The sequence below is a fragment of the Castor canadensis genome, chromosome 11 (genome assembly GCF_047511655.1).
Source record: "Castor canadensis chromosome 11, mCasCan1.hap1v2, whole genome shotgun sequence".
NCBI classification, from domain to species: Eukaryota; Metazoa; Chordata; class Mammalia; order Rodentia; family Castoridae; genus Castor; species Castor canadensis.
In genome coordinates, this window is record NC_133396.1 from 17,195,609 (window position 1) to 17,220,163 (window position 24,555).

Genomic DNA, 24,555 nt, shown 5'->3' on the forward strand with positions numbered 1-24,555 from the left:
AGCGGGTGGCGTCGAAAGAGAGCGCCGTCTCCCAGCCGAGCCTGGGACGCCTTCCGGCCCAGGCTCCCCCGCCCTTCCCTCGGGGCTCCCCGCTCTTTCCTTCCCCTCCCTCCGCTCCCCACTTTTACCCCGAGGTGTGCAGCCACTTCTGTGAAGAGCACGGACTCGAAGGAGGGCGCAGTTAGGACCTCAAGGCGGAAAACCCTTGGAGGGACTCGTCCGCGGTCGTCCTCCCGATTCCTGGGTGGGTCTCAGCCCCCCTCCAGGCCTGCGACCCAAGAAGCGCCCGAGAGATGAGGGTCCACCGCGGAGGGCGGAGGCCGAGCTGCGCCCTTCCGAGCGGAGCGCCCTCCCCGCCCTAGCCTAATTTAGATCCCACACCTGCTCGCCTTTCCTGCTTCCGGAACCCACGCTGGACCCCCCACCTCTCAGCCTGCCTGGCGCTGGCCAGACCCTCTCTCCAACCCAGTGCTACTCCCCTGGGGGTGCCCGTATTCCCAAGCTCAGTCCTCCTCTACCTTCGGGAGGAAGGGTCCTTTTCTCAGCCACAGTGGGTGTCTAAACCGGCCCTTCCATCTCGGTGACCCTGTGACTCGTGCCCTGTGACGGATGTCTGACCGCCCTCCCTTTAGGAGATAATAGTAAAGTCTGAAATCACGTACTTTGAGACCATGTTGGCTCTTCGGTTTCAGCAAGCATTTGTGGAGCTTTATTAAGGGAATATTCCGAAGTAGTGTTAAGATCTAGAATTTAACTCTGTGGACTTGGCAAATGAGCTCACTGTGCCTCAGTTTCTTCCGTTGCCAGTGGGTATAATGATAGTACCTATTTTATTAGATTGTGAGAATTAACAAGCCAGTGCGTGTGTGAGATTCTTAGCTCAGTGTAAGTGCTTGTTATTTTGAGACAGGAGCTCAATATGTAGCCCAGACTGGCCTCGTACTCGATATTCTGCTGCCCCAGACGCCTCAGTGCTGGGATTACAGGCCTGCACGGCTATACCCATTGCTGGGGTACAAAGATGAAATAACTTCTTTCTCAAAAAGTCAGCTGGCGCCAGTGGCTCACGCCTGTAATCTTAGCTGCTAGGGAGACCGAGATCAGGAGGATTGGGGTTTGAGGCCAGCCCAGGCAAATAAATCATGAGACCCTACCTCGAAAAAGGGCTGTGGGAGTGACTCAAGTGGTAGAACACCTGCCTAGCAAGCATGAGGTCCTGAGTTCAAACCTCAGTACCGCCAAAAAAAAAAAAAGTTCATAGTCTTCTGGGGCAGGAAGACCTGCAGGAAAATAATTGCAAAATAATGTGATAAAAGTGAGAGCTATGGACTAGTGGAGTGTCTTAAATGGTAGCACGCCTGGCTAGCAAGCATGAGACACTGAGTTCAAATCCCAGTACCTTCAAAAACAAAAACCAAAAAAGAGGTACAGGCAGAGTTCAGAGGTGGGTAGGGAGAGGCATTTAATTATGTAAGAGAATCACCAGGGCTCTTGCAGGGGGAGATGAAGTGAGGGGACAGAATGGCATTAGAAATAACAGTGCTGGACGCCAGTGACTCACACCTATAATCCTAGCTTCTCAGGGGGTAGAGATCAGGAGGATAATGCTTCAAAACCAGCTCCAGGCAAATAGTTTGATGAGACCCTGTCTTGAACAAACCCACCACAAAAAAGGGTTCACTGAGTGGCTCAAGTAGTAACAGCGCCTGCCTTGCAAGCAAAAAGCCCTGTGTTCAAACCCCAGTGCCACCAAAAAAAAAAAAAAAATCCAAACAGTGAGCTTCAGAATATGGATCATGTTAGACATGTTGGTGCTTGCCTGTACTACCATTACAGCACTAGGTTTGGGGACAGGCTGAGGTAAGAGAAAGCAAGTTCAAAACCAGGCTGGGTCCATATCAAGACATGTCTCAAAACAAAAAACAAGCTGGATGCTGATAGCTCACACCTGTAATCCTATCTACTCAGGAAGCTGAGGTCAGGAAGATGGAGATTTGAGGCCAGCCTGGGCAAAATGAAAGTGAGAACTTATTTCAAAAATACCAACACAAAAAAGGGTTGGCAGAGTGGCTCAAGTGGTAGAATGCCTTCCTAGTAAGCCTGAGGCCCTCCGTTCAAACCCCAATACTGCCAAAAATAAATTTAAATAACCAGAGCAAAATGGACTGGAGGTATGACTCAAGCAGTAGAGCCCCTGTTTTTCAAGTGTGAAGTGTGAGTCCAAATCCCAGTCCCACAAAAAAAAAAAAACAACTTATATGACTTATATGGATGAGGTAGTAGACTAGTTGGAATATAGTTTCAGGAGGTGATCATACAGGACTAAGTATGTGCTGAGAAGTTTGTGGACTTGAATCCTACAAGTGATGAGGAATCCTCACTGGGAATCATTTGGCCAGTGTTGGAGATAGAATAACTGAAAGAAATGGGCTTTCATTTTGGAGCTGTAATATGGTAATGACAGAGGCCCTGAACATTTATATATCCAGGATGGGAAACTCCGTGGAGGACATAGAAGGATACAGGGAGATGACTAGTTCAGTTTGAAATCTTTTGGGGTTATGGTAGGACCAGCCGGTGAAGACTCTGAGACAGTGATTGAATTTTGATCAGAAACAAAGAAATGAACCATGCTTTCAGGAACTTCCAGAGCATGGTCTCAGCTTTCCCTTTGCTCCCACCTCCCTCTCAGGAATTCTCCACTACAGTGACACTGATTTATTTCTCACCTAAATAAGCCCAGGACTTCCGGTCCTAAGGAATTTGCATGTGCCCAGGAAGCCCTCCTGGATCCTCCTGGTTTACCTAAATTCTTCATCTTCCCACCTGGAACTGGAGTGTTCTAGTCATTCAGCACTTGGCCTGGGTTGCTCTGTGATGGTGACATTTTGGAACACATGTTCGGTCTCCACAGTTAGCATCAGTTAATAAATACTAGGGACTAAGCTGGCCCTGGCTCTGGGTGGGGCTCTGGGGTTTCAGCAACAAACAAGGGAGGCACACAGACCTTGTCTTGGTGGGACTGACAGCCCGGCAAAATCTGACATGGAAGAAACAAGTCTGAATGTGAAGGCATCCAGGCTGCTAAAGAAACAGGGAATGGCGACCTTTTTTGTCAGGGTTTTTAGGAAGCCCTCCACTCCCTAGTGGAAGTGGCCTTCAATAGTTCTCATAATTAACTAGGCAGAGAGGTGAAAAACATTCTAGGCAGAGAACAGCACATGTACATTCCCTGGAAGAGTATGTTTGAGGTAGGGAAGGTTAATGCGGCAGGGTTGGGGCAGGGAGGCAGCAGGAACAGCGTATGTCCCTCAGCCTGGGCCTGTAGGCCATACTTAGTAACTCATTCAACACATGTTTCTGGGGTGTCAAATATATGTCAGGCAGTTTTAGGAACTAGGATTGTAATGAACAAGCAGGTTAAGTGTCTCCTACTTGGGGAGATAGAAAATAAACAAGTTAAATACATACACAAGGAGGGCTGGAGGTATGGCTCAAGTGGTAGAGCAGCTGCCCAGCAAAGGCAAGGGTCCTGAGTCCAAACCCACAAATAAAAACATAAATAAGGAGATGAGGGAAGAGGGAGGAGTTTTCTCTGGAGAGGGTGGTTGGGAAATGCCTGCCTTTGAGGTGCCATTTGAGCTGAGGTCTGAAGAATGAGAAAACTATCCATATGTAGAGGGGGAAACAGCCACTTTGGAGAGAGAGAACAGGAATGCAGAGGTCCTGTGGTAGGCGTATTTGAGGAAGGGAAAAGAGATCACCCAGCTTGATCACTGACTCTAACAAGAGCAGGGTGAAAGAGGGAGAGAGGATGTAGAATCATGGCAAGTTTTTTAAGTGCAGAAGTAATCAGATTTGGGTTTTGTTTGTTTCTCACTAAATAGCCCACACTGGCTTGGACCTCACTGTGTAGCCCAGGATGGCTTCAAATGAGATCCTCCTGTCTCAGCCTACTGAATGCTGGAATTACAGGCAAGCACCACTACACCGAACATTTCTTTTCCAAGTTTGAATTCAGGGACTTGGCAAGTGCTGTATCCCTTCAGTCACCTCCCCCAGTTTGCTGTATTGCTCAGGCTGGTCTTGAACTCCTGTACTCTGGTGACCTTCCTTTCCCCTCCTGAGCTTCTGGGAACATGGGCGTGTGCCACTTGGATTTGTGTGGCTCCTGTGTGCAGAACGAACTATAGAGAGCAGAAAGTGCAAGCAGGAAGTTTTGTAGAAGTTGAGCAAGTGTGGTGGCCTGGACTGGGATGGGAATGGCAGCTGTGGAGGCTAGGCAGCTCTGAGAGAGGTTTAAGAAGTGGAACGGATGGGTGAAAGACAGGGAGAGGAGTGGAGGCTGACATCCTGGTTTCAGGTTGAATGACTAAATTGGATCCTTAGGTACAAGGTATCCGCAAGATACTCATGATGAGCTCATCCTGCTCATCCTCTCTGTCTGCAGAATTGCCGTGTCTTAGTCCATTTTCTACCGTAACAATACCACAGACTGGGGCAGTTATAAACTATAGAAATGTATTTATTTGGCTCATGCTTCTGGAGACTGGGAAGTCCGTCTGGCCCTAGCATTTGGTGAGAGCCTTTTGCTGTGTCATAACATGGGGAGAAGGCAGGTGAGCCAGGGAAGAAATGTGGCCGAATTCATCCTTCATCCTTTTATTTTTTTGCAGTACTGGAGTTTTGAACTCAGGGCCTACAACTTGAGCCACTCCACCAGCCCTTTTTTTGTGAATGGTGTTTTCGAGATAGGATCTTAGGAACTATTTGTCAGGACTGGCTTTGAATCATGATCCTCCTGATCTCTGCCTCCTGAGTAGCTAGGATTACAGGCATGAGGCACCGGTACCCAGGTGCATTAATCCATTCTTGAGAGCTGAGCCCTCATAACCATATTTCCCCTTGAAGGTCCCACCTCCTACTATCATCGCAGTGGCAATTACATTTCCACATGAGTTTCGAAGGGCATGTTCAAACTGTAGCATGAAAAAAAGTCTGTGTGGATGCCACCTTTTGGAATGGTTGTGTATGGGTGACAGTGGGAGGTTCAAAGAAGAGGCATGAACACCCAGGATAGAATGGGGAGGGAGGGCTGGCCCCAGCAGAGTGGACCCAGCCATGGGACATACAAGTGACCACTAGAGGTAATGATGAACCTGTTGGTGACCATAGAGAGTAATTTCTGGGGATAGTGAGTTAAGTTTTTTGGAAGTGTAGCCAGAATAGGAGAGAGGCTGAGAGTAGCTCTTGCATAGAATCAGGGTCTTCACCTCTTGGCTATTCTGGGAACGCAGCAAGGCCTGTGCAGGGAAGGCAGTCCTTAAGCCAGGAATCGAGTCATCCAGTCCCAGCCATTTCCCATCAGAGGCCTGGGCGGAACTAGGAAAATCCTAAACATGGTGTGGGGATGCTGAGAGTTCAAAGTGGGAGGGCTCCCCCATATTCCCATCAGTCATACACCAACCATGAGGGTTGCACACTCTGGATGATCCCTTGATCGCAGTGGTTCATCACCTCCCATTTCCCAAGGCAAAGCCCTCTGGGTGAAAAAACTTTTGTTCTTCAACTCGAGTCCTTAGTGGCTATTAAATCCTGGTGAACAAACTGAATTAGAAGTCCAAGAACAATAGCACAGAACAATGTGAAGATAGGTTGCCTATGGAATCTTTAAGAAAGAGGATGATGGTTCTATAAAGGGAAAAAAAGAATTTTCCTACATCAAACCTGTGGTTGGTCACCCCTGCCACCCACCTTCATTCCAGTGATCAGACAGCAGTCAAACCTTTGTTTTTCACTTTATTATACAAAAAAAGGGAAAACAAACTTCCACAGTTGGCCTTAAGCTTAGGCAGACACCTCTAAGCCACCCCTCCCACCTCCCATTATACAAATTCAAGTGTGGTTGTTGTTGAAACCTACAAAACACTCCTTAAATATTAGAAAAGGGGGGTGGGGGCAGGTATAGGGATCCTCCCACCCCAGCCAACCCATCCCAGTGCCAAAAAGCACTCAGAGTGACCTCTTACAGCACCAATACCCCACCCTTATGGCCCTGCTTGTACTGTAAGAATTTCTCAATGTTTAGAACAGGGGAAGAAAGCATCCTGTTCAAAGTTGTTTTTAAATGAAAACACATTCCACTAAAAGGTAATAGTGCAGGGAGCATTCAAATAAGGAAATGGGCTCTCTGCAGGGGCTCTCAGGAAGTAGAACCTATAAACCCTGTACCTATCCCAGGATCAGGACAAAGGACGGGGAGTGGGCACTGTCCTTCCCTAGGCCTTCCCAACCCAACACCACAGTCCATCAAGGCAGATGTCTCTACCTTCCCTTGGCTGGGGCCCCCCTCACCTCTCCTGCCTCATCACCCTGGTGGAGGCCCCACTTCCCCATTCCTGGCATTCATTTAGAGGGGAAAAGTGGGAAAGCACAAAATCCCAATTAAATAAGTTGACATGATTTTTTTTTTAAAAAAAGTAAATTTTGACAAATTTAGTCAAAAACACAAAAAATTAAATCCACAGCACTAAGGTGGCTTGGCTTATTTGAGTCAAGGAATTGGGATACTAAAAGCCTGGGATGGCTGGCAGGGGTCAGAGGGCAGTTGCAGAAAGCACCTTCTGCAGCCCCTTCCCCAGTTTTGGGGCTGGGGAGCAGGGAAGAGGGACAGCAGACCTGAGAAATCAAAGGAAATGGGGGCAGCTGGAGGACATGGAGGAAGGCAGAAAGAGATGCATACAGAAGAGATCCCAAGACACTTCCCTAAACCCCAGGTTCTGAGCCCAGGGTGGCCAGGTGGCTCCTCAAGTGAGCCAGGAGGCCATTTCTACCAAAAAAAAAAAAGCTTTAAGGTGCGCACTGTCTGCCCCTTTCCAACTTCCTGCTGGATGGCAGGGACCAGCAGCAGCTCAGATGCACATGGCCCTGGCAGAGGCAAACTGGCATAGGAAACATCAAGCTTTAGTGCCTGCCCCACCCCCCAAACGGAACCAGACCCCAGGCAAAGCAGAGGACATTAGGGAAGGGGTGGCCTTGGCCCGTTCCTGCCAGGGTCACCATCTCCCTGGCCCTCACCAACCCTTTTTCCAGATTCATAAAAACTGAGGTGGGCTCCAGGATAGACCCCCTTCTCTTTTCCACACACACACATGCACTCACATACATCCACAGGTGCACCCATGCTACTATGTACAGGACACACACACACACACGCACACACACACACGCACACATTCTCTTCCACACACATCAACACCATTTTAAAAAAGTCCCAAACCTACCCCCTAAACCCTCCCTCTCCCAGAAATGACAACAGAGACGGCAGCCGAGATCGGTAGGAAACGTCTCGTTGACAGCTCAGAGCTTAAAAAAAAAATATATACACATATATAAAAAACACTCTGCCCCTCCCCCATGAGCAGGTCCAGGTGGCTCCTCCATGAAGAGGGCCATCAGGGCAGCACCCGCTCTCCTCTCCCTCAGTCCCTGCCTCCAGTTCCAATGCAAGGGTCCAGGCAGCAGGCCCCTCTGGGAAGGAAGGGTCCTCCCCAAGCTTCTACCCCAACTTGGGTTTGGGATACAGGTATGGAGAGCCTCACCGAGCTCTTTGGGAACCCCCCAACCCCCCCACCTCCCCGGTCCATTGTCCATGCCGGAACCGCAAGTGCAGAAAGGGGTGGGGTGGGGTGGGGTGGGCCGGGCTGGTCCAGTGCTGGCTCAGTCTGATGGTTGTTGTCCCTGGAGGATCCTAGGGCTGATGGCTCCGAGGCTGCAGAGTCCTAGCCTGGGCTCCTCCAGTCCCCTACCCCCACCTTATTTTGTTTAAAAAAAGAAAGAAAAAAAGAAAGAAAGAAAGTGGGGGAGATCAGGGGGCAGGGGACAGAACATGGGGAAGAGACAAAGGTGTTCAGCTGGGGAGGGGAGCTCCGGGGCTTTCCCTGGCTGCCCAGGGGGGCCAAGCCTCAGTTGGAGTCAGAGTCTGAGGAGTCCCCTGAGGAAGAGGAGCTGGAGCTGCTGCCCTCAGACTCATTGTCTTCATCCTCATCGTCATCCTCATCCTCATCCTCGTCCTCGTCATCCTCCTCGTTCTGGGGAAGGAAGGGATGTGCAGTCACCAAGTCACCAGGGTTGGGTGGAACCCAACCCTCCCTCCCACCATGTCCTGTCCACCCCACCTCATCCCCGTCCTCGCTCTCATCCTCGCTGCTGGACTCCGAAGAGTCCCCACCATCCTCAGATGAATCCCCATTCTCATCATCTTCCTCCTCTTCATCGTCGTCCTCCTCGTCCTCCTCGTCCTCATCGTCCTCCTCGGACTCCTGGGAGGGGGGAGGCACACCAGTGGTCTGGGGCTCCTGGGGCCCTGCTGGACAGATGCCCACCTCCCCATCTGGGAGAGGCTCCTTACCGACTTGGACTGCAGGGTGGTCCTGCTAGACTTGGGGTTTGGGCCTCGCAGCTTGGTCATGCTCTTTCGTTTCTGCAGGAGGATGGGGACAAAGGGAGGAGGGTAAAGTTGTGAGCTCCAGACCCCTGGAGCTCCTTACCCTGCCACTGCCCTGCCCCTACACTTCCACACTCACATTGGAGATGTATTCTTTATATGCTGCACGGTCCTGGGGAGACAGGCTCTGGGGACAGAAGAGATGGGGGTTAGAACACTTCCCAGACTACTGCTGGCTATGCTGACCTTAGTCAGACCACAGGCTGGGCAGTATTCACCATCACCCATCTTTAGCCCCCATCTCTTCATACTCTGGGTCTCTGCACAGACCCCTGGAGTCACAGAACACAGCTCGAATTTCTGCTTCTGTCACAGAGTTGTTTTCTGAGCCACCCTGAGCTAAGACAGCTGGTTTTTGTGTTCCTCTGGTTGCTGTGCTCAAACAGAGGTGCCACAGTCAGGGCCTTCCTCAGTTCAGAAGTCCCCCAGGATGACTTATGTAGCCTGGCATCATTAACCCCTACTGTCTCTCTGGGTCCTTGACCAACCTGCCTGAGTGACGGGACATTTTACAGATCTGGCTGCTCAACCAAAGCACAGAAGGGAAGCTCAGAGGCTGTAAGCCATGCCAGAGTATAGGAGAAGTCTCCTGGTCCTGGCCCAAAAGAGGAAAAGGCAGTTTGATTTGGTTATTTCTACTGGTGATTTTGTTTGTGACCCTGGGGAAGTTACTTAGCCCATTTCCTTACTTTTAAAAGTGTGACAGTAACTGTTACCCTGTAGGACAGTGGGGTACTGAAGGGAATCATAAATAAGGACCAACTGGCACAATGCCTCTCTCCCCCTTTTGGGTCCCTTGCTCTCTCACCTTGACCCAGAGGTCCAAGTGCACCTTGTACTGCTTCTGCTGCTCCTCGGCAAGCTTTTTGTAGTGCTCCTTCTGGCTCTGGGAAATGCGCTGCCAGCGGCTGCCTATCTCTACCATGCGCTCCTTCAGCGGCAGGTGGTTCAGCTCCCCATTGGACAACAGCTCCTGGGAAAACTTCTGATAACCGTTCCTGGGAGGTGGGAGTGGTACAGAAAGGTCAGGACCCCAAATAGGCCCACCACCCTGACCCTCCACACCAGGCCAGGCTCCAGCCCCAGGCTCACATGGGAGGCTTCTTGGGTTCTCCCTGGAACTTCATCTTCTTGGAAGAGTTTGTAGCAGCTGGAGGTGCCCGCATCTCACTCAGCTCTCTCTGTGAGGAGACCTGGGAAGGTCACACTCATCTCCCCCCATCATACCTTAGTTGGTTTTTTTTTTTTTTTTTGGGTGGTGCTGGGGCATCTCGAATTCTAGACAAGTACTCTTCCACTGAGTTGTCTCAAGTAGAGATTATGAGACACAGCCAGGGAGTCACAACTTAAGTCACACCTACACCAAATACTATGGCTTCAAAGTGCTTGCAGAATCAAACTCACATTCCCCAACAATCACCCTGGAGGCCTGAACCCCACTTTACTAAGGACAGACTGAGGCTCAGGGGAGGAAGTTAAAAGAGTGGCTCAAGAGTCACAACCAAAGCTGGGACTTCTGGTCCCCAGCCGCAGTTTATAGTTAGGCAGGTGGCCCAGCCCCTTCCCACCTCATATCGCTTTTGGTCTTCAGCTGCCTTCTTAATCCACATCAGTTTCTCTTTTTTCTCCATGTTGTTCCAGGTCATCTCCATGGCTTTCAAGGCCTTCACCCTGTCATTCTGGGGACAGACGGGTATTAGCTGTGGGAGAGTCACCTGGTGCTAGAGGCTGCAAACAGCCCTTTTTCCACTCCCTGCCACCTTGAAGCGGGCCATGTAGTCGCCAATGACGCTCTGTTGCCAGATCTCCTCGGCTCTCTTCGGTGACTCAGGCAGCTTGCCTCGCTCCTCGCGCTCACTGCCTGGCTTCCTCTCTGACTGAGCCTTCAGCGCCGCCTCCCGTGCCTTGTACTTGGCCTGCGGGGAAAGCAGGGGTGTCAAGCTTGCTGGCCACCCCCAGGGGGCGCGCCGAGCCCGCTCAGCAGCAGCCGCTCGGCTCTGGCTGGGAGGGTGGGGCCAGCAGAGGCGTGGGCGCAGATGTCCCCACCTCGCTCCGCCCGGCCCACGAGCTCCCCGGGGAGCCAACAGCCCTCGCTGACAGCTTCCCGCCTTCCGGCGCTGGGTTCCAGCCCAGCATCTGGGCCCGGCACATGTGTGGGCCACACGGAGCAGGGGCAGGGGCAGGGACGCGGCCACTTGGCTACCGGCAGGGAGACGTGGCCCTGGCTGCCCCTCTGAGGACACTGGTGCCCAAGGCTCTCCGAAGCAAGCCTGACCTTTTTCTTCTCGGACAAGTCATTCCACATGCGAGCCAGTAAGCGGGTCAGCTCGCTCTCTGAGAGCTCAGGCCGCTCTTCCTGCAGTTGCCGCCGCTTCTCCTCGGAAAAAATGAACATGGCCGACACCGGCCGCTTCGGCTTCTCTGAGCCGCCCTGGGGAGGTGCGGTGAGAGTCACAGGGGTCCACTGCCAGGAGCCCTGGGCGTCTGTCCCACCCTACCTGGCTGCTCTGCTCACCTTGCCGCCTTCCTGAGAGGGCTTCTTGGAGGCGGGGCTGGTGGTCTGCTTCTTATTGATATTCAACATCTTCTCCTCCCCCAGAACCCGCTGCTGTTCCTCCTCAGGCAGGCTCTGGTTGGAAGAAGAGGGCAATCAGGCTGCACCCTTCTGCTCTCCAGGCTCCCTCTGCCCTCTGCCCTCTGCCCTCTGCCCACTGTCGAAAAACAACACTCACCTCGAGGAAACGGAGTAGCTCCACCTCATAATCCTTCTTTTTCTGGGGAACGGAGGGGAGTCAGGGTCAGTTGGGGACAACCTCACCAAAGCCTCCTGTACTTAGATCCAATATCCCTCAGCAAGACCCCAGGGTCTGAGAGTGGCCCCCCACAGTGGGAGGCAAGAGGCCTGGGCTATCTTAACAGGTCCTGATGCTAAACCTAGCACCCCACCATGCCCCCCAAAATTGGCCAAGGTACATATGACCAATGACCAACTAAAGCCAAGTGCTAGTAGCTCACGCCTGTAATCGTAGCTACCGAGGAGACAGAGATCTGAAGGATCGAAGTTCAAAGCCAGCATGGGCAAATAGTTCGAGAGACCCTAGTTCAAAAAAATCCATCACAAAATAGGGCTGGGGGAGTGGCTCAAAGTGTAGGCCCTGAGTTCAGGCCCCAGTACAGCAAAAAAAAAAAAAAAAAGAAAAAGAAAAAGAAAAAAAAGCGGGGCCCGAAAGTGTCTGCAGGTGCTACACACACCTGGTCACACTTCTTGTGATAGGCATCCTTCTCCTTCTGGGAGAGCAGCTTCCACTGCTGGCTGCATAGCACCATGCGCTCTGTGCTAGGCACATCCTTCATGTTGGCCATCAGCTCTGCACAGTACAGCGAGTAGCTGTTCCTATCAGAACCGGCAGAAAGAAAAGCATACTGATAAGCAAGATGGCAGCAGGCCTCCTTGCCCACGTCCTTAACTTGCCCACCCACTCAGGGCAATGCTCACGGAGGTGGCTTGGTGGGTCGCCCATCAAACTTGTCCTTGAGCTGGCGTTCTGCCTTGGTGAGGGTGGACTTGGTGATGCCCTCCTCGCTGATGTTCAGCTCGGGGTGCTTCTGGATATAGTCACGCATAATCTCCTGCAGAGCGAGGTGGGGGGGCGGAGGGTAATGGGGTGTGGGGTTAGCTGGGGCAGGGGAAGGGGAGAGCCGCTAGGGAGGGGAGGCAGGGAGCAAAGCTGGTGATGGCTGTGTGTCTGCTGAATCACACATGACATGGTGCCCTGCCCTGCCCTAGCCTGAGATCTCATGGGGGGGCATGGGGAAGGTAGGGACAGAGGTGAGGGGCCCAGAAGGCCCCTCCCTCCATGGAGGGCTGGAGAGTGACTGCCGCCCGCAGAGTGCGGTGGCACCGAGTCAGAGGGCAGAGGCTCGTGAAGAGCCGGATGGGGAGGAGCGCAGCGGAAGCCTAACCTCGTACTCCTTCCGCTGCTCCAGGGCCTTATGAATCCATTTCAGCCTCTTTTTGTCCGAGAGCTGAGACCACTGCTTCCCCAGGGAGTCCTTCACCTCCTTCGTAGTGGCCTGCAAACCAAAAGCCGTCAGACACACACAGGCAGCCAGGGGAAGGGGAGGGGGTGGGGGGCACGGAGGCCCCCGCCCCCTCAGGCCACAGGGGGTCACATAAGTGTCCCCCTCAGGCCAGGAGGGGAAGGCGGATATTCCGCCTGGGTGTAAGGGACAGGCTCACTCACACACACACTCACGCCAGCTGGCCCAGGCCCTGTCCATGCAGCCCCCCCCTGGGGAGGGGCCTCCTCTCCTGCTCCCCTGGACCGTGCCCGGCCACCTGGCGCGGCTCCCCCCTTGCCACCGCCGTGTGCCCTCCACCCCTGCCCCTTGGCCAGACACTCACATCTGGCCGCACTTTGAGATACACTTTCTTCTCATGGGTGTACCACAGCTGCTGGGGGGTTTTGGGCTTCTCAGGGATGTCCGACTTCTTGGCATTCTGGATAAGGTCAGGGTGATCCTCCCTAGCCAGTGTGGGAGCAAGGTCAGCAGAGGACATGGCCAGGGCAGACCCACAATGACTGCCCCACCCACCAAGCCTCCTAGGCTTTCTAGTTGGGGCTAGTAGGATAGCAGATACCTGCTTGTCCCTGCCCTAAGCATAATATATTGGGGTCTATATAGGACCCATCCATCTTCCATGTCTCATAGATGGCCAGCTCCAGGCTGCACTAATTATCAGCTTATTCTGTTGCACCCAGTACCCTCCTCTGGCCTTACCTGAATCGGGCCAGGTTTCTCTCGAACTCTTGTTTCTCCCTCTGGAAGTCCTGAATATATTTCATCTGGGGGGAGGAGGGGATGGGGTCATCCAGGACCCAAAGGCTATCTCACCTAGAGCTACAAAAGCCACCTTCCTCTCTGGCTCTCTTGCCTCCTGCTTTGGTGTGAATTGGTGACATGTGCCTTCCAGTGACTAGAACTTGCCACATACTAGACCTGGTGGCTAAGAACCATCGACAGAGCTTTAGGGGTCCCCCAGATGTAGACTCCTGTATCCTATTCTGTTCTTTCAAGAGAGCAAAAATCCCAGAGAGGTGACAGGGCAGAGACCCTATACTTCTTTCTCCAACACCCCAGAACTCCCAGTCTGGTAGAGACCTAGCTCTTGTTGCTCCCTCTCCCCATGGCAGCTCAGTCCTCCTTGCAAGGCAGAAAAGATTGTGTTGACAGAACACAAAGAATTCTTGCAATGCAAATCACATCCTAATAGATCTTTCCTGAATTTGGGGTTTCTTCCTCATCTACTCACTCTGGGTCTCCAGCTGGCCCTCACATTCCTTCCTAGTTGCCACCATTCCCTCCTGCCTCAGAGCCCTCCCTCCTCAGCCCCTTCAGCCACTTGGCTCCCTTCCCTTCCCCTCCACCTGACTCCCTCTCTTGTATCCCCTTTCCAATTCTCTCCCTTCCTCAGCTACCTCTGTCCTGGCTGTCATACAATATCTCTCCTTCCTCCCTCTTGTCCCCAGGGTAACAACAGTAGCACTGGATGGGGCCAGGGGCTCACGGCAACCAAGCCCAACCTGTCTGCTGCACAGACAGGCAGCTCACTTTCCCCAGTGGTTCCCACAGAAAACCAGGAGCAGAGCCTAGTCTCCTCTTTCCCATTTTGGTCCTCTTCACACAAAACAGCAGTGTTTGGAGCTGGAGATACCTTACATCTGGCTCATCTTCTACACCCCCGAAGACCAGGTGCAGAGAAATGACTTACCAACAGCCCCATGATGACAATCAGTGGCAGTCAAGGCGGGCCCAAGTCTGTGTGCCCAGACCACTCTCCACTTTCCCAGCTCCTCTGCTCCTCCCTGGCTCTCAGAACCTTGTCTCTTCGCCTCTCCCTTCCCACCCTGTGAGTGTTTGGTGATGTGCATAGTCACTGTCTCATGCTCTGAATGGGGTTAACTGCAGCTCCAACAGTTAGCTCCTGCTTGGCTTAGACACTGGCCACAGATGGCTGGCTTTATCCAAACCCACTTTGAGTTCGGCACTAAGAGCATGTGAGCCTGCAGCCAGAGTATGTGAACTAGGAAAAAGAGCTACTTAAGTGTGGTGGTGGGTGCCGCCATTTGTAAGCTAGCTGTATAACTGCCTCCACTATCAGCCAGTGGGCCTTTTTGTCTCTCCCACTGCCCTTTGCCAACTTCTCTTCTGACTCTGTCTCACTATCCAGCATCTCTTGTATTCAACTCTTTCTTCAACCCATACCTTGTTCCATTTGCAGGGCTTCTCCAGTGTTTTGGTGCCTGTCTTTGAGACCTCTGAATTCCGTCCTTGACTTTGTGTATCCCTGACTGGGAGGTTTGGCTAATTTCTGCCCAAGGTTAACAACCTCTGCACAGTGCCCCACTTCTGCAGGGAACAGCCTGAGGCCAGAAGCAACAATGTATACCCTTGTGGATGGGGGAGAAAGCCCACTTAACATGTAGACATGGCAGTAAAAGTCTGGGGCTTCAAGTCCAAGTGCTGCTCCAGCACCATTAGTTGTGTGACCTGACACTCAACTCTCCTACATCTCAATCCCATGCCCACAACATCAGAATAACCCCCTTTCCTGGGGTTGCCTGTATGAGGATATCATAAGCATTAAATGAGCACGAGGGGATTGCTGCAGTGGGCACAGAACTGTGGGCTGACAGTGAGGATGCGTGTGTGGGAGAAGAGCTATTCTGAACGGTGCCGATGACTGTAGGATATAGGTCGGTGAGTACCTGCCTGGGCCTGGGCTTCATCTGGGATGGTGTCTACCTGATCATGTGTAGGCCTGGGAGGGAGCCATCAGGGGTGGCTGCCCAAGATCCTATTCTGCTGTGCTGCTGACTCGCCCACATCCCTGATGCCAAGTCCCTCTAAGGCCTGTCCTCCACCCCCACCCAAACCAGCTGTTCCCAGCCAAGAGCAGCAGCCCCTCCCTCCCACCTGAGCCCCCCTCCCCCCACCTTCTTCTTCTCTGGAAGCTCCTTGTATTTCTTGGACAGAATCTTGGTCAGGTCCAGGTTGCTCATCTCAGGGTGGAGTTTTGCATACTTGGCCCGCTTCTCCATGAAGAAGCGGAAATAAGGAGTCAGGGGCTTCTTTGGGAAATCTGGGTGTTTCTGGAAGGTGGGACAAAGACATAGTAGAGGGTCAGGCACCATTCATTCTTTAGCCCATTCTTCCCCTTTTCCTTTGTATGCCTCCTCCTGGTAACTCACCTTGAGTTTTTTGCCCTTGTAAGGATTTTTAACATGTTCCTGAGCATCGAGGATCAATTCTGTCAATGTACGGAACTTTCTCACCTAGAGGAAGAAAAGACATGGGGGAAAAGGGATGTTGGGAAAACACCACTCTGTAACACAGTCTCCCTTTCCAAAGGGTCTCCACTATGCTCCACCAGATTAAATTTATTGAGACCCAGGACCAACAGCCCACAGTACAGATGGCACCTAACACCCAGGTACTGTCATATGCCTGCTGCAAAGGCCCAGGCAGTCAAGACACCAAAAGACAGCCACAAGGGGATTGGATTTCTTGATTTCAATGTCGCTCCCATGTCAGCACTTCATTCAATTCCCAGAACAGCTTATGAAACAGAAACCCCAAGATATGAGTATTCAAGGCCACTTATATAGGTTGTGTAGAATTTGAAACCTTTAGGCTGGTGCTGTCATATGTGCCACCTCCTCCCATAAGGCCCCTTTCCTCTCTGTTGATAGATTTGTTTCATCTTTCCCACCAGGAAGGTCAGGGTGTGGGCTTGTGTAGATGTGCACATGTGTGTGTCAAAAGGTGGGGGTGATCAGTTACCTCATTAGAAATTTCCACCCATTTGAGCTTGCACATGTCTCCCGAAAAATCCTTAAATGCTACTTTTTCCCAATCCATATGTGACTCAGTGGTTTTGAATTTGGAGCTGTCATTGGATGGAAGGTTGTTCTTCATGCATTCCAGCAAAGTTAGCATGTCTTCCTGGGACCAGCGGTCTGGTGATGGGTAAGAGAAGTCATTCCACCTGGCTCATGCCATCTCCTGATCTGTTCCCCAGTCCTTGAGTAATCAACCCTTCCTCCCCAGAAACCCTGGTTGCTTCCCATTTGAACCAAGGCATCTTTACTTAGGCATGGCTCAGCCCTAAGAAAACTGTAGCCATACTAGATTAGAGCAGGGACTCTGGGCTAGACAACATCACACCTAGAAAGCCAGGCTACATCCCAGGTCTGGCCTACTTCCATGCTATTATTTCAAATACGCCAGGCTGCCATGGACCCCTATTTACTGTAGGGGATGAGATAGAGGCGGGGAAATGAAGCTACAGTGATTTGGGCCCTATGGAAAAGCACCTAGCTTATCAGGAAAGGAGAGAAGTAGAAAGACAATGTATCTAAATGTGTTGCCAAGTTCAAGCCTACGTTCTAAGTAGATACCTTAAACATACAAAGACTGAGAATGGGATCTGGGCAATAAATGAGGAACTCTATGCGGAGGTCTCTCCAGCACAGCCAAGAAACAACATTAGTAACACAAATATCCTACCGCCTTCCTCCCTTGCTCGTCCCTCAAGGCAGGCCAAAGGAAAACTTCTGGCAGATAAGAAAAGTGGGATAGAAATGGAAAAACCACACAGAGCAGCTCCAAGGAAAGGCATGCAGGTGGGTAAAGTCTCTCAGGACCTTGCTCCAGGGAGAGCCCCGAATTCCAAATTGCATTCTCAGCCCAGTTCCTTAGAGACGCAAAAAGGGGATCTGGGCCCATTATTTTCAGCCACTGAAATGCAGCCCAGAGAGCTCGAGCCTCCAGGGCAGGTCGGCTGCCCTGAAGGTGAGCTGAGGGAATAGCCACTCACTGCCAAAACAGTGAAAAGGGCCCTGCACTTTCACTTGCATCTAGTAACCTGGGCCATGGTTTCTACAGAGCAGGTCACATGGCCTCATAATCCTCTCTCCCCTCAATGTCCCACAAACATTGCCAGATGCTCTCTTCATTTTCCCTTCCACCCCCATATATGCTGGAACCCCAGAGGATAAGGCACAGATCAGGCCATCTTTGTAACTCCCATGGCTGGGGTCCTTAAACCACCAAAAACACCCATCCTCTCCACCTGTCTCTGCTAAAACCCTAGCCTTTTATTAACAATAAAAAACCTGAAAAGCTTTCTCAGCCCAGGACACTGGATGGGACGCACTTCAAGCTTACTGGGAACCTCAAAAGGAAGGCTTACTCAGACCTCCCTGCCCCACAGACATAGGAGAGGGAATGTGAAAAACGGCATATTGGCTCAAGGCTAAATAGTTTGGATTTAGCTAAACCCCAAGTTAAGAGATGCTTTATTCTTGTAATACTCTGGACACCCCGCCTCCAGTTCAGAGAATGTATACTGGAGGGACCCTTTAAAAGTGGGGTGAGCCCTGCAGATGGCCATGTGAGAAAGAGAACTTAAGTTACAGAGGGCTGGGCCTGGGGGGACCCTACCTTGGCCCTTAGGGGCGGCCATTTCCAGGTCTGTGGGGCAGTCGGCTTCTCCGTTCATCCTCCAGCTGTCCAGCCACCTCCTTGATCGCGCTGGCCGGGCAACCCGGGTCAAAAGCACCTCACCCTTTAGGAAGAGATACCAGTCTCCACTCAGGCAGGTTGAGAAGCAAGGGACTTTCTAGCAAACCCCGCTCCCCTACCCCCCTCCCAAAGGGGAGGGGGGACAGGTCCACGGTCTAGGTAGACCCAGCCAAGAGGCTCAGACTTAAGGCCGGAGGGTGTAAGAGTGCGCCCCTCTCCTTCCCTCCCCACTTCCCTGCAGCCCGGCTCCGCGGCGTGTGTCCTCCCGTGCCCACGCGAGAGATTGCTCCTAGCTCCCGCGTGCAGCTAGCGTCCGCCCTCCTTCCCCACCCCGGCCAAAAAAAAAAAAAAAAAAAAAAAAAACAAACTCCTCCTCCTCCGCGGTGCGCCCGCCCCGGGGAGGCCCCAGGCTGGAGGCGGGGGAGGAGGAAGGGCGGGTAAAGGGCGCGCGCGGCCACGAAAGCGGGCACGCGCCCCAGTCTCCTCCTCCCGCCTCCCCCCGGCCGGTTCCCCCCGCCTCCGCAACCCGGCGGGGACCCGGACGCAGCGCAGCCGCCGCCAGCCCGGGAGCGCAGCGGCCGCACCGCCCCCGGGGACCGGATCCGGATTCCCGCCGCTCCCCCCTCCCGAGCTCCCAACGCCGTCCCTGCCCGCCCGGGCGGGTGAGCAACCAGAGAGAAGCGGCCTAGCCTGCCTCCCGCCCCCGAGCTACCCACCCGGGCCAGAGGCGCTGCCACCGCCCAGCCACCCCGACTCGCACGAAGGAGCCCGGCGCAGAGGCGCGACCGCGGCGGGAACCGCCGCCTCCTCCCCCGAGCCTGCGGCCCAGCCCCGCCGGCGCCCCCGCCCCGGCCTCCGGGGAGCCGAGCCAAGCAAGAGGGCGGGAGGACGGCGGCCGGGAGGCGGGGGAGCAGCGCTCACCGGCCCCGCCGCCCCCTCCGGCGGCCGGCGAGAACTGCGCCTGCCGGCTTGGAGAAGCGCGGGCTTCTCCGCCCGCGGCCCGGCTCGGCTGGGCTCTCAGGCCCGGCTTCCTGCCCTCCCCTCCCCCGGCTCTCGGCGTCCTCCCCAGTGCCCTGGTCAGCTCGCGCCCAGTCCCGTGTTCGGAGGTCGCCCGGGTCCCGCCGAGCGTCTACTGCACCCCCTGCTTGTTGCCTACCGCCGGGCCCCAGCCCCGACCCCAGCGCGCGTCCCCAGCTGCCTCGATTACCCGGCGCAGCGCGGCCTCCGGGCTTCCCGCTCCGGCGGCTCCCTCCCCGGCTCTGAGCGGCGGCGCCCTCCCCCGCTCAGCCGGGCACAGCCGCAGCTCCCTCCCGCGGCGGCAGCGGCTCCTCCTCCGGGCGCGGCGACGGCGCTGGGGCGGCGGCTGCTGCTGCTGCTGCGGCGGCTGTGGCTGTGGCTGCTGCCTGCTGCTCCTCGCGGCGAAAAGCACAAAGCACAGCGCCCTCCGCCTGCAGGCAGCCCGCCCGCCGCCCGCCCGCCGGCCCGGGCCTCAGCTCGCACACCCCCCGCCGCAGCAGCAGCCTCCGCCGCCGGAGCGGGGAGGAGGGAGGAGGAGGAGCGGGAGGGGGGGGCGGGAGAAGCGGGGCAGCGAGCGCGTCCTTCCCCGTAGAGTGCACACCGACCCCCGGGGAGCGAGCGCCAGCCCGCCCGCCTCGCCGGCTCCGCTCCCTCCCACAGCCTGCCCGGGCGGGCTCCGCGGGGGGCAGCTGGGAGGAGGGGCGGGAGCTGGGGGGACCCGGGCGGCCGAGGCGGAGGGAAGGAAGGAGAGGAGGGGAGGGGGGTGGTGGTAGTAGTGGTGGCGGCGGCTGCTGCTGCTGCTGCCGCCGCCGGGGAAAGGGGGGGGGTCGGGGCAGGGAGACACGCAGCCGCCCGGATGGCGGCAGGGCTCCGATCCGAGGCGGGCGGGTAGGCGCCGAGAGCGACCTCGCCAGACCCGCGGGGGAACTAGCAGGCTTGGCCGGCGCGGGAGGGAGGCCTGAGGCGCGGCCGTGGAGAGGGTGCCCGGAGGGCCCCCCGGCGGCCGTGGAGGCTCGGGGGCTGCCGGCAGCCCTGCTCTGGAGCTCTCTTCCAGATCCCCCCAGCTTAGGCTCGTTCTTCCAGGCCAGTCCTCACCCGCTCCCTTTCCCGCCTCCTGGAGCGGGCGGTCAGCGCCCACCCTTATCCCGGGAGCTTGGCCACCAGCTTGGGGCGCACGTACTCGGGTCGCGGCGCCGGACTTCAACGCCTACCTCGCGGTCTCCTTACTGCCAAACAGCACCCACGAAACTTAAAAAAAAAAAAAAAACACTCTAGGCCCCCAAAACAAAACAAAAATCCCCTTTTCTCCTTACACCCCGGAAACGGGGAGGGAGCGCCGGCCCCGGCAGAAGAGCCGCGCTGGGAGCCGGTTCAATCCAGCCCGGCATGGCTCCTCAGGCCTGCCGCGGCGCATGGAGATCGGCGCTGCCGCCGCTGGGAGCTACCCCTCTCCCCCGAAATCCGCGGCACCGAGGCTCTCTTACCGAGCGTGTGGACGGGAGCGTGGGCCAGGGGCACCTAGGAGCGCTGCGGGCCGAACAGCTGAGCCGCAGCTCCGCCGGGGCAGCGAGTCGCCAGACAAAGCCCGAGATGGCGAAGCGGAGCGACGGCTAATGGCGAGCCCCACGCGCCGCGCTCCGCCCGCCCCGCTCCGCCCGCCCGCCTGCCTCGGCGCAGCGCAGCGCCGCTCCGAGCGCTCGCCCGTCAGAGCCGCCTCGGCGCCGCCGCCTCCCGAGCCTCCCCGGCCTCGCTTGGCCCCTCCGCCTCCTCCGGGCTGCTCAGCCTCACCCCTTCCCTCCCACCGTTCTGGGGGGCTGCACGAATTTTTAAAAAGAAAAATAAAAATGCTTTTTTTCCTCTTTTTTTTTTTTTTCTTTTTTAGCAGGGTAGGCGTGTTGAGACTTTGGGTCTTTTTTGCCCCCAGCTCGAACTCACCTGCGGAGCCGCCGGCAGGGCTGGGGGTGGGGGCGCGCGGGGCTGGAGCCGGCAAGCGCGGGTTGAAAGCTAGCCAAGCTCTGCAGCGCCCGACCCGGGCGTGTACGCCGCCGCCAGTCCCCGCAGAGAAATCGTCCTCCTACCCCCGCCTCCATCGCTCTGCGTTTCTCTTCCAATCAGCCGGTCGCTTGGCGGCTCCTCCATTCTCCGGCCAAGCCCGCTGCCTAGAGCGAGCTCCACTCCTCCGTCTGCTCGCCCGGCTCCTCGCTCCCCTGCCGGGGCCTGCGAGGCTGCGTGAGGCCGGAGGGGGATTTGCGAGGGAAACTGCCTGGTTCCCGCTCCCATTGCTCCATCCCCTCTGCCTCCTGTCTCCAGCTTCCCTCCTGCGTCTTTCCAACTCTCCCCTGTCGCCACTGGTGTGTGTCTGAGTGTGTGCGTTTTTTTTTTTTTTTTTATTGCTCTTTGCTTTTGCAACCCTGAAGGCAAAGCGGAGAGAGGAGCAAAGGGGGCGTTATAAAAAGGAGAGGGAAAAAAAAAAAAAAAAAAAGCAAGAAAGAAGCTCCTTGCTTTGCAATACATCGGGAACCCGGGGGAACACCCCGCCTCGTCCGATCTCCGTTCCCCGCAAGGGCCTTCCGGGTTTTAGAGCAAGTCTTTCGTTGTTCTCAGTGCCCCCCCACCTTCGTCGGGCTTTGGATCCGAGGAATCCGAGCAAAAAGTTCTTCCCCTGGGTCGTAGTGAAGGGTGTCAGGATGGGAGTTGGGGGTATTTTTCAAGAAGCAGCAGCCATCCCTCCCACCCCGGCTTCGTTAACTGGGCGGGGGCCCGGGTGGGGGCGAAGAGCAAAAATCCCGGTGGGTTTGCGGGAAGGCGCTTCCGGGGGAAAGTCAGGAACCAGGAGACCATGCTTCGCGCATCTCTCCCCCCTCTCTGCCTCCTGTCCCCTGCCAGCACCCCCTTTAATTTTTCTCCCCCTCTTCTTTAATCTTATTTCTTCCAACTCCACCTTTGTTGTTACCGGCGTCACGCCCCAACCAGCCAATCCCCTCCATGCAATCAGCTTGTCAAAAAGGCTGGGCCAGCCCTGAGAAAGCTGGCCGCGGGCGCTGCCCCCCGGCGGCGGCCAGGAGCCGGGAAGGGAGCCCAGCACCCGGGCCTTGCTGCTGGAGCTGCAGCCTCGCGGCCTCCGCGTGGGTCTCCCACAGTCCACTATCCTGCGGGCTCAAGAAGGAAAGGCCGGGGCGGGAACCACCCTCCAGCCTCCCACTGCCATGGGCTGTGGTTGTCGTCTGCTTTGTCTTCTGAGGAAGGTCTATCGTGTCCGGATGCACGGAGCCAGAAGGCCATGGGAAGGGCTCCTGCTTCCAACAGGCCAGCCTATGGCTTGGGCCATGGCTCCTGGGGCAGCGCCATTGTTCCTGACTCCCAGGCTGCCAGTCTTCCACATCAACACTGCCGCTGCCCACAGTTCGGCCAGCTGGGTCACAGCCCCTTTGTACTGTCCTCTGGCACACTGCCTTCTCCAGCCTCACACAGCCTTACTGCTGGTGCAATTCCTCTTGTCTCCTGGGAGAAATGAGATTTCTTTCCCAGGACTTCCACATCCCACTTCTGCCACGTTGCACAAAACAGGGAGGGAAAAGCTGTCAAGATCTGGTGTGTCCGGTTTTTGCAGAGGGCATGGCACATAGGAGAGGCAGTTTACTAACTTCAAGGTCCTTTACTTGCAGGACCTGCCTAAGGCCCTGTACTTAAATTTTTGTTTTTGTTAAAGAGTCTTCCTTCTCCTAAATTGTACATGTTCTAAGACCCACAAACTCACCTCTATCCATGGAATGAACACCTTTTTTTTTTTTTTGTGGTACTGGAGTTTGAACTCAGGGCCCACACTTTGAGCCACTCCAGCCTTTTTGTGAAGGGTTTTTTTGAGATAAGATCTTTCAAACTATTTTGACAGGCCTGGCTTGGAACAGCATTCCTCTGATCTCTGCCTCCTGAGTAGCTAGGATTACAGGTGTGAGCCACCAGCGTTTGGACCTCACCTTTCTTAATATGTGAGTTTGTGCAAATCCCAATCTCACCTGATCCCATTTCTGTGTCTGTATAATTAGGATAACAATCCTATTAACTCTGCCTTCCTTACCAGAAATTGGAGGGTCAAATAAGATGATGAATGCAAAACTATAAAGTTCTCCACATATGTCACTTACCACATATACTGCCAGAGAAACTTAGACCTCAAGAAAGTTCCAAATGTTCCACCCGAAGATCTGGAGTCCAGGTGTTCTGGCTCCTGGCCCTCAACTTCTTGGCTGGGCCAAGGGGCTTTTTGGTAAAGTGCTTTGGAATAAAACAGGATGAACATGAATCCTAAGCATTATTATTATTGATTCCTTGGGAAGCAAAAATCATGGCTGGCACCTTTCCCACTTGGAACTCAATTGGCTTATTTTACATCTATTGCATCTCTGGTGGGGTAGCAGTCCAAGCCCAGCTTACAGGCCAGAGTGGGAGAGAATCTGCCCCGGTCCTTTTTCTTTGCTCCCTTTCCCAGTTTGGCTCCTCCCCGCTTCCAGTTTTCTGGCATGTGCCTTGAAGCAGAACCTTGGCATTTCACAACCCCAGCCCAGGCTGGTGACAAAGCATAATCCTAGCCATGCAGACTCCACCTGGCTGTAGGCATTCCTTGGGTGCCAGCATCCACACAAAGCTCCTATGGAACCCCCAGAGTGCCTAGAATGCACTAACAAAATGTGATCCTTGAATTCCTGGTGTATTAGGAGTATTTTTTTTTTTTGTACAAAGAGTATTTTATTTTATATTATTTTATTTTATTTGTTTAAAACAACTTTTTTTTTAAATTATTCTGCTGAGTGAAGTATTTTAGATGGTATATAGTTGTTGTGGTTTTTTTTTTTTGGCAGTACAGGGCTTCACACTTGCTAGGCAGAGGCGATCTACCATTTGAGCCACTCCACCAGCCCCTAGAGTTACATATTTTAATACACATGATTAAAATGATGTAAAGATTCCTTTTTGGGGTGGAGGTACTGTGCCTTCTTTATGTATGTACCTCCTATGTATGTTTTTGTTTATTTTTGTTGCAGTAAATGTACACATTTTAAGTACACAGCTTGATGGATTTTTTACATGTTTATACATAGTATATGTTACCTATGTTTATGCCATGTAACCATCACCCAAATCAAAATACTAAACATTTCCAGCATCTAGCAAGCTCACTCAGCCAATAATCACCTCCAGATGTCAACAGTATTCTGAACTCTATCACCATATATAAATTTTGCCTGATTTTGTGAAAGTCCATGCATAAATATGCCACAAATTATGCACCCCACCACTAATGAACATTTAGATTGTGTCCAGTTTTTTATTATATATATATATATATTTTTTTTTTGTTTGTTTGTTTTTTTTTTTTTTTTGAGACAGCATTTCCCTATGTAGCCCAGGCTGGCCTCAAACTCGCAATCTTCCTGCCTGAGCTC

The 24,555-nt window shown here is 54.1% G+C and overlaps 1 protein-coding gene across 8 annotated transcripts; it reads right to left on the reverse strand.

The window, feature by feature from the left end:
- Window positions 1-5,782: 5,782 nt before the first annotated feature.
- Ubtf (upstream binding transcription factor) lies at window positions 5,783-21,474 on the reverse strand. 8 transcript variants are annotated; one of them, XM_074045556.1, is made up of 22 exons: window positions 20,596-20,742; window positions 20,323-20,359; window positions 18,014-18,137; window positions 16,352-16,527; window positions 15,760-15,843; window positions 15,505-15,660; window positions 13,289-13,353; window positions 12,912-13,032; window positions 12,470-12,580; window positions 12,003-12,136; window positions 11,759-11,900; window positions 11,239-11,280; window positions 11,022-11,135; window positions 10,782-10,937; window positions 10,267-10,422; window positions 10,075-10,185; window positions 9,599-9,687; window positions 9,315-9,504; window positions 8,586-8,633; window positions 8,411-8,482; window positions 8,178-8,321; window positions 5,783-8,090 (listed from the first exon to the last, which is right to left on the reverse strand). In XM_074045556.1, the coding sequence occupies exons 3-22, from the start codon at window positions 18,069-18,071 to the stop codon at window positions 7,965-7,967; spliced, it is 2,295 nt and encodes a 764-aa protein (XP_073901657.1). In that variant the 5' UTR covers window positions 18,072-18,137; window positions 20,323-20,359; window positions 20,596-20,742; the 3' UTR covers window positions 5,783-7,964. The 8 variants fall into 8 exon arrangements, with proteins under 8 accessions (XP_073901657.1, XP_073901656.1, XP_073901652.1 ...); XM_074045555.1 differs by lacking the exons at window positions 20,323-20,359; window positions 20,596-20,742 and adding an exon at window positions 21,047-21,474; XM_074045551.1 differs by lacking the exon at window positions 20,323-20,359 and having other exon boundaries at window positions 20,596-20,754.
- Between the last annotated feature and the right edge of the window lie 3,081 nt (window positions 21,475-24,555).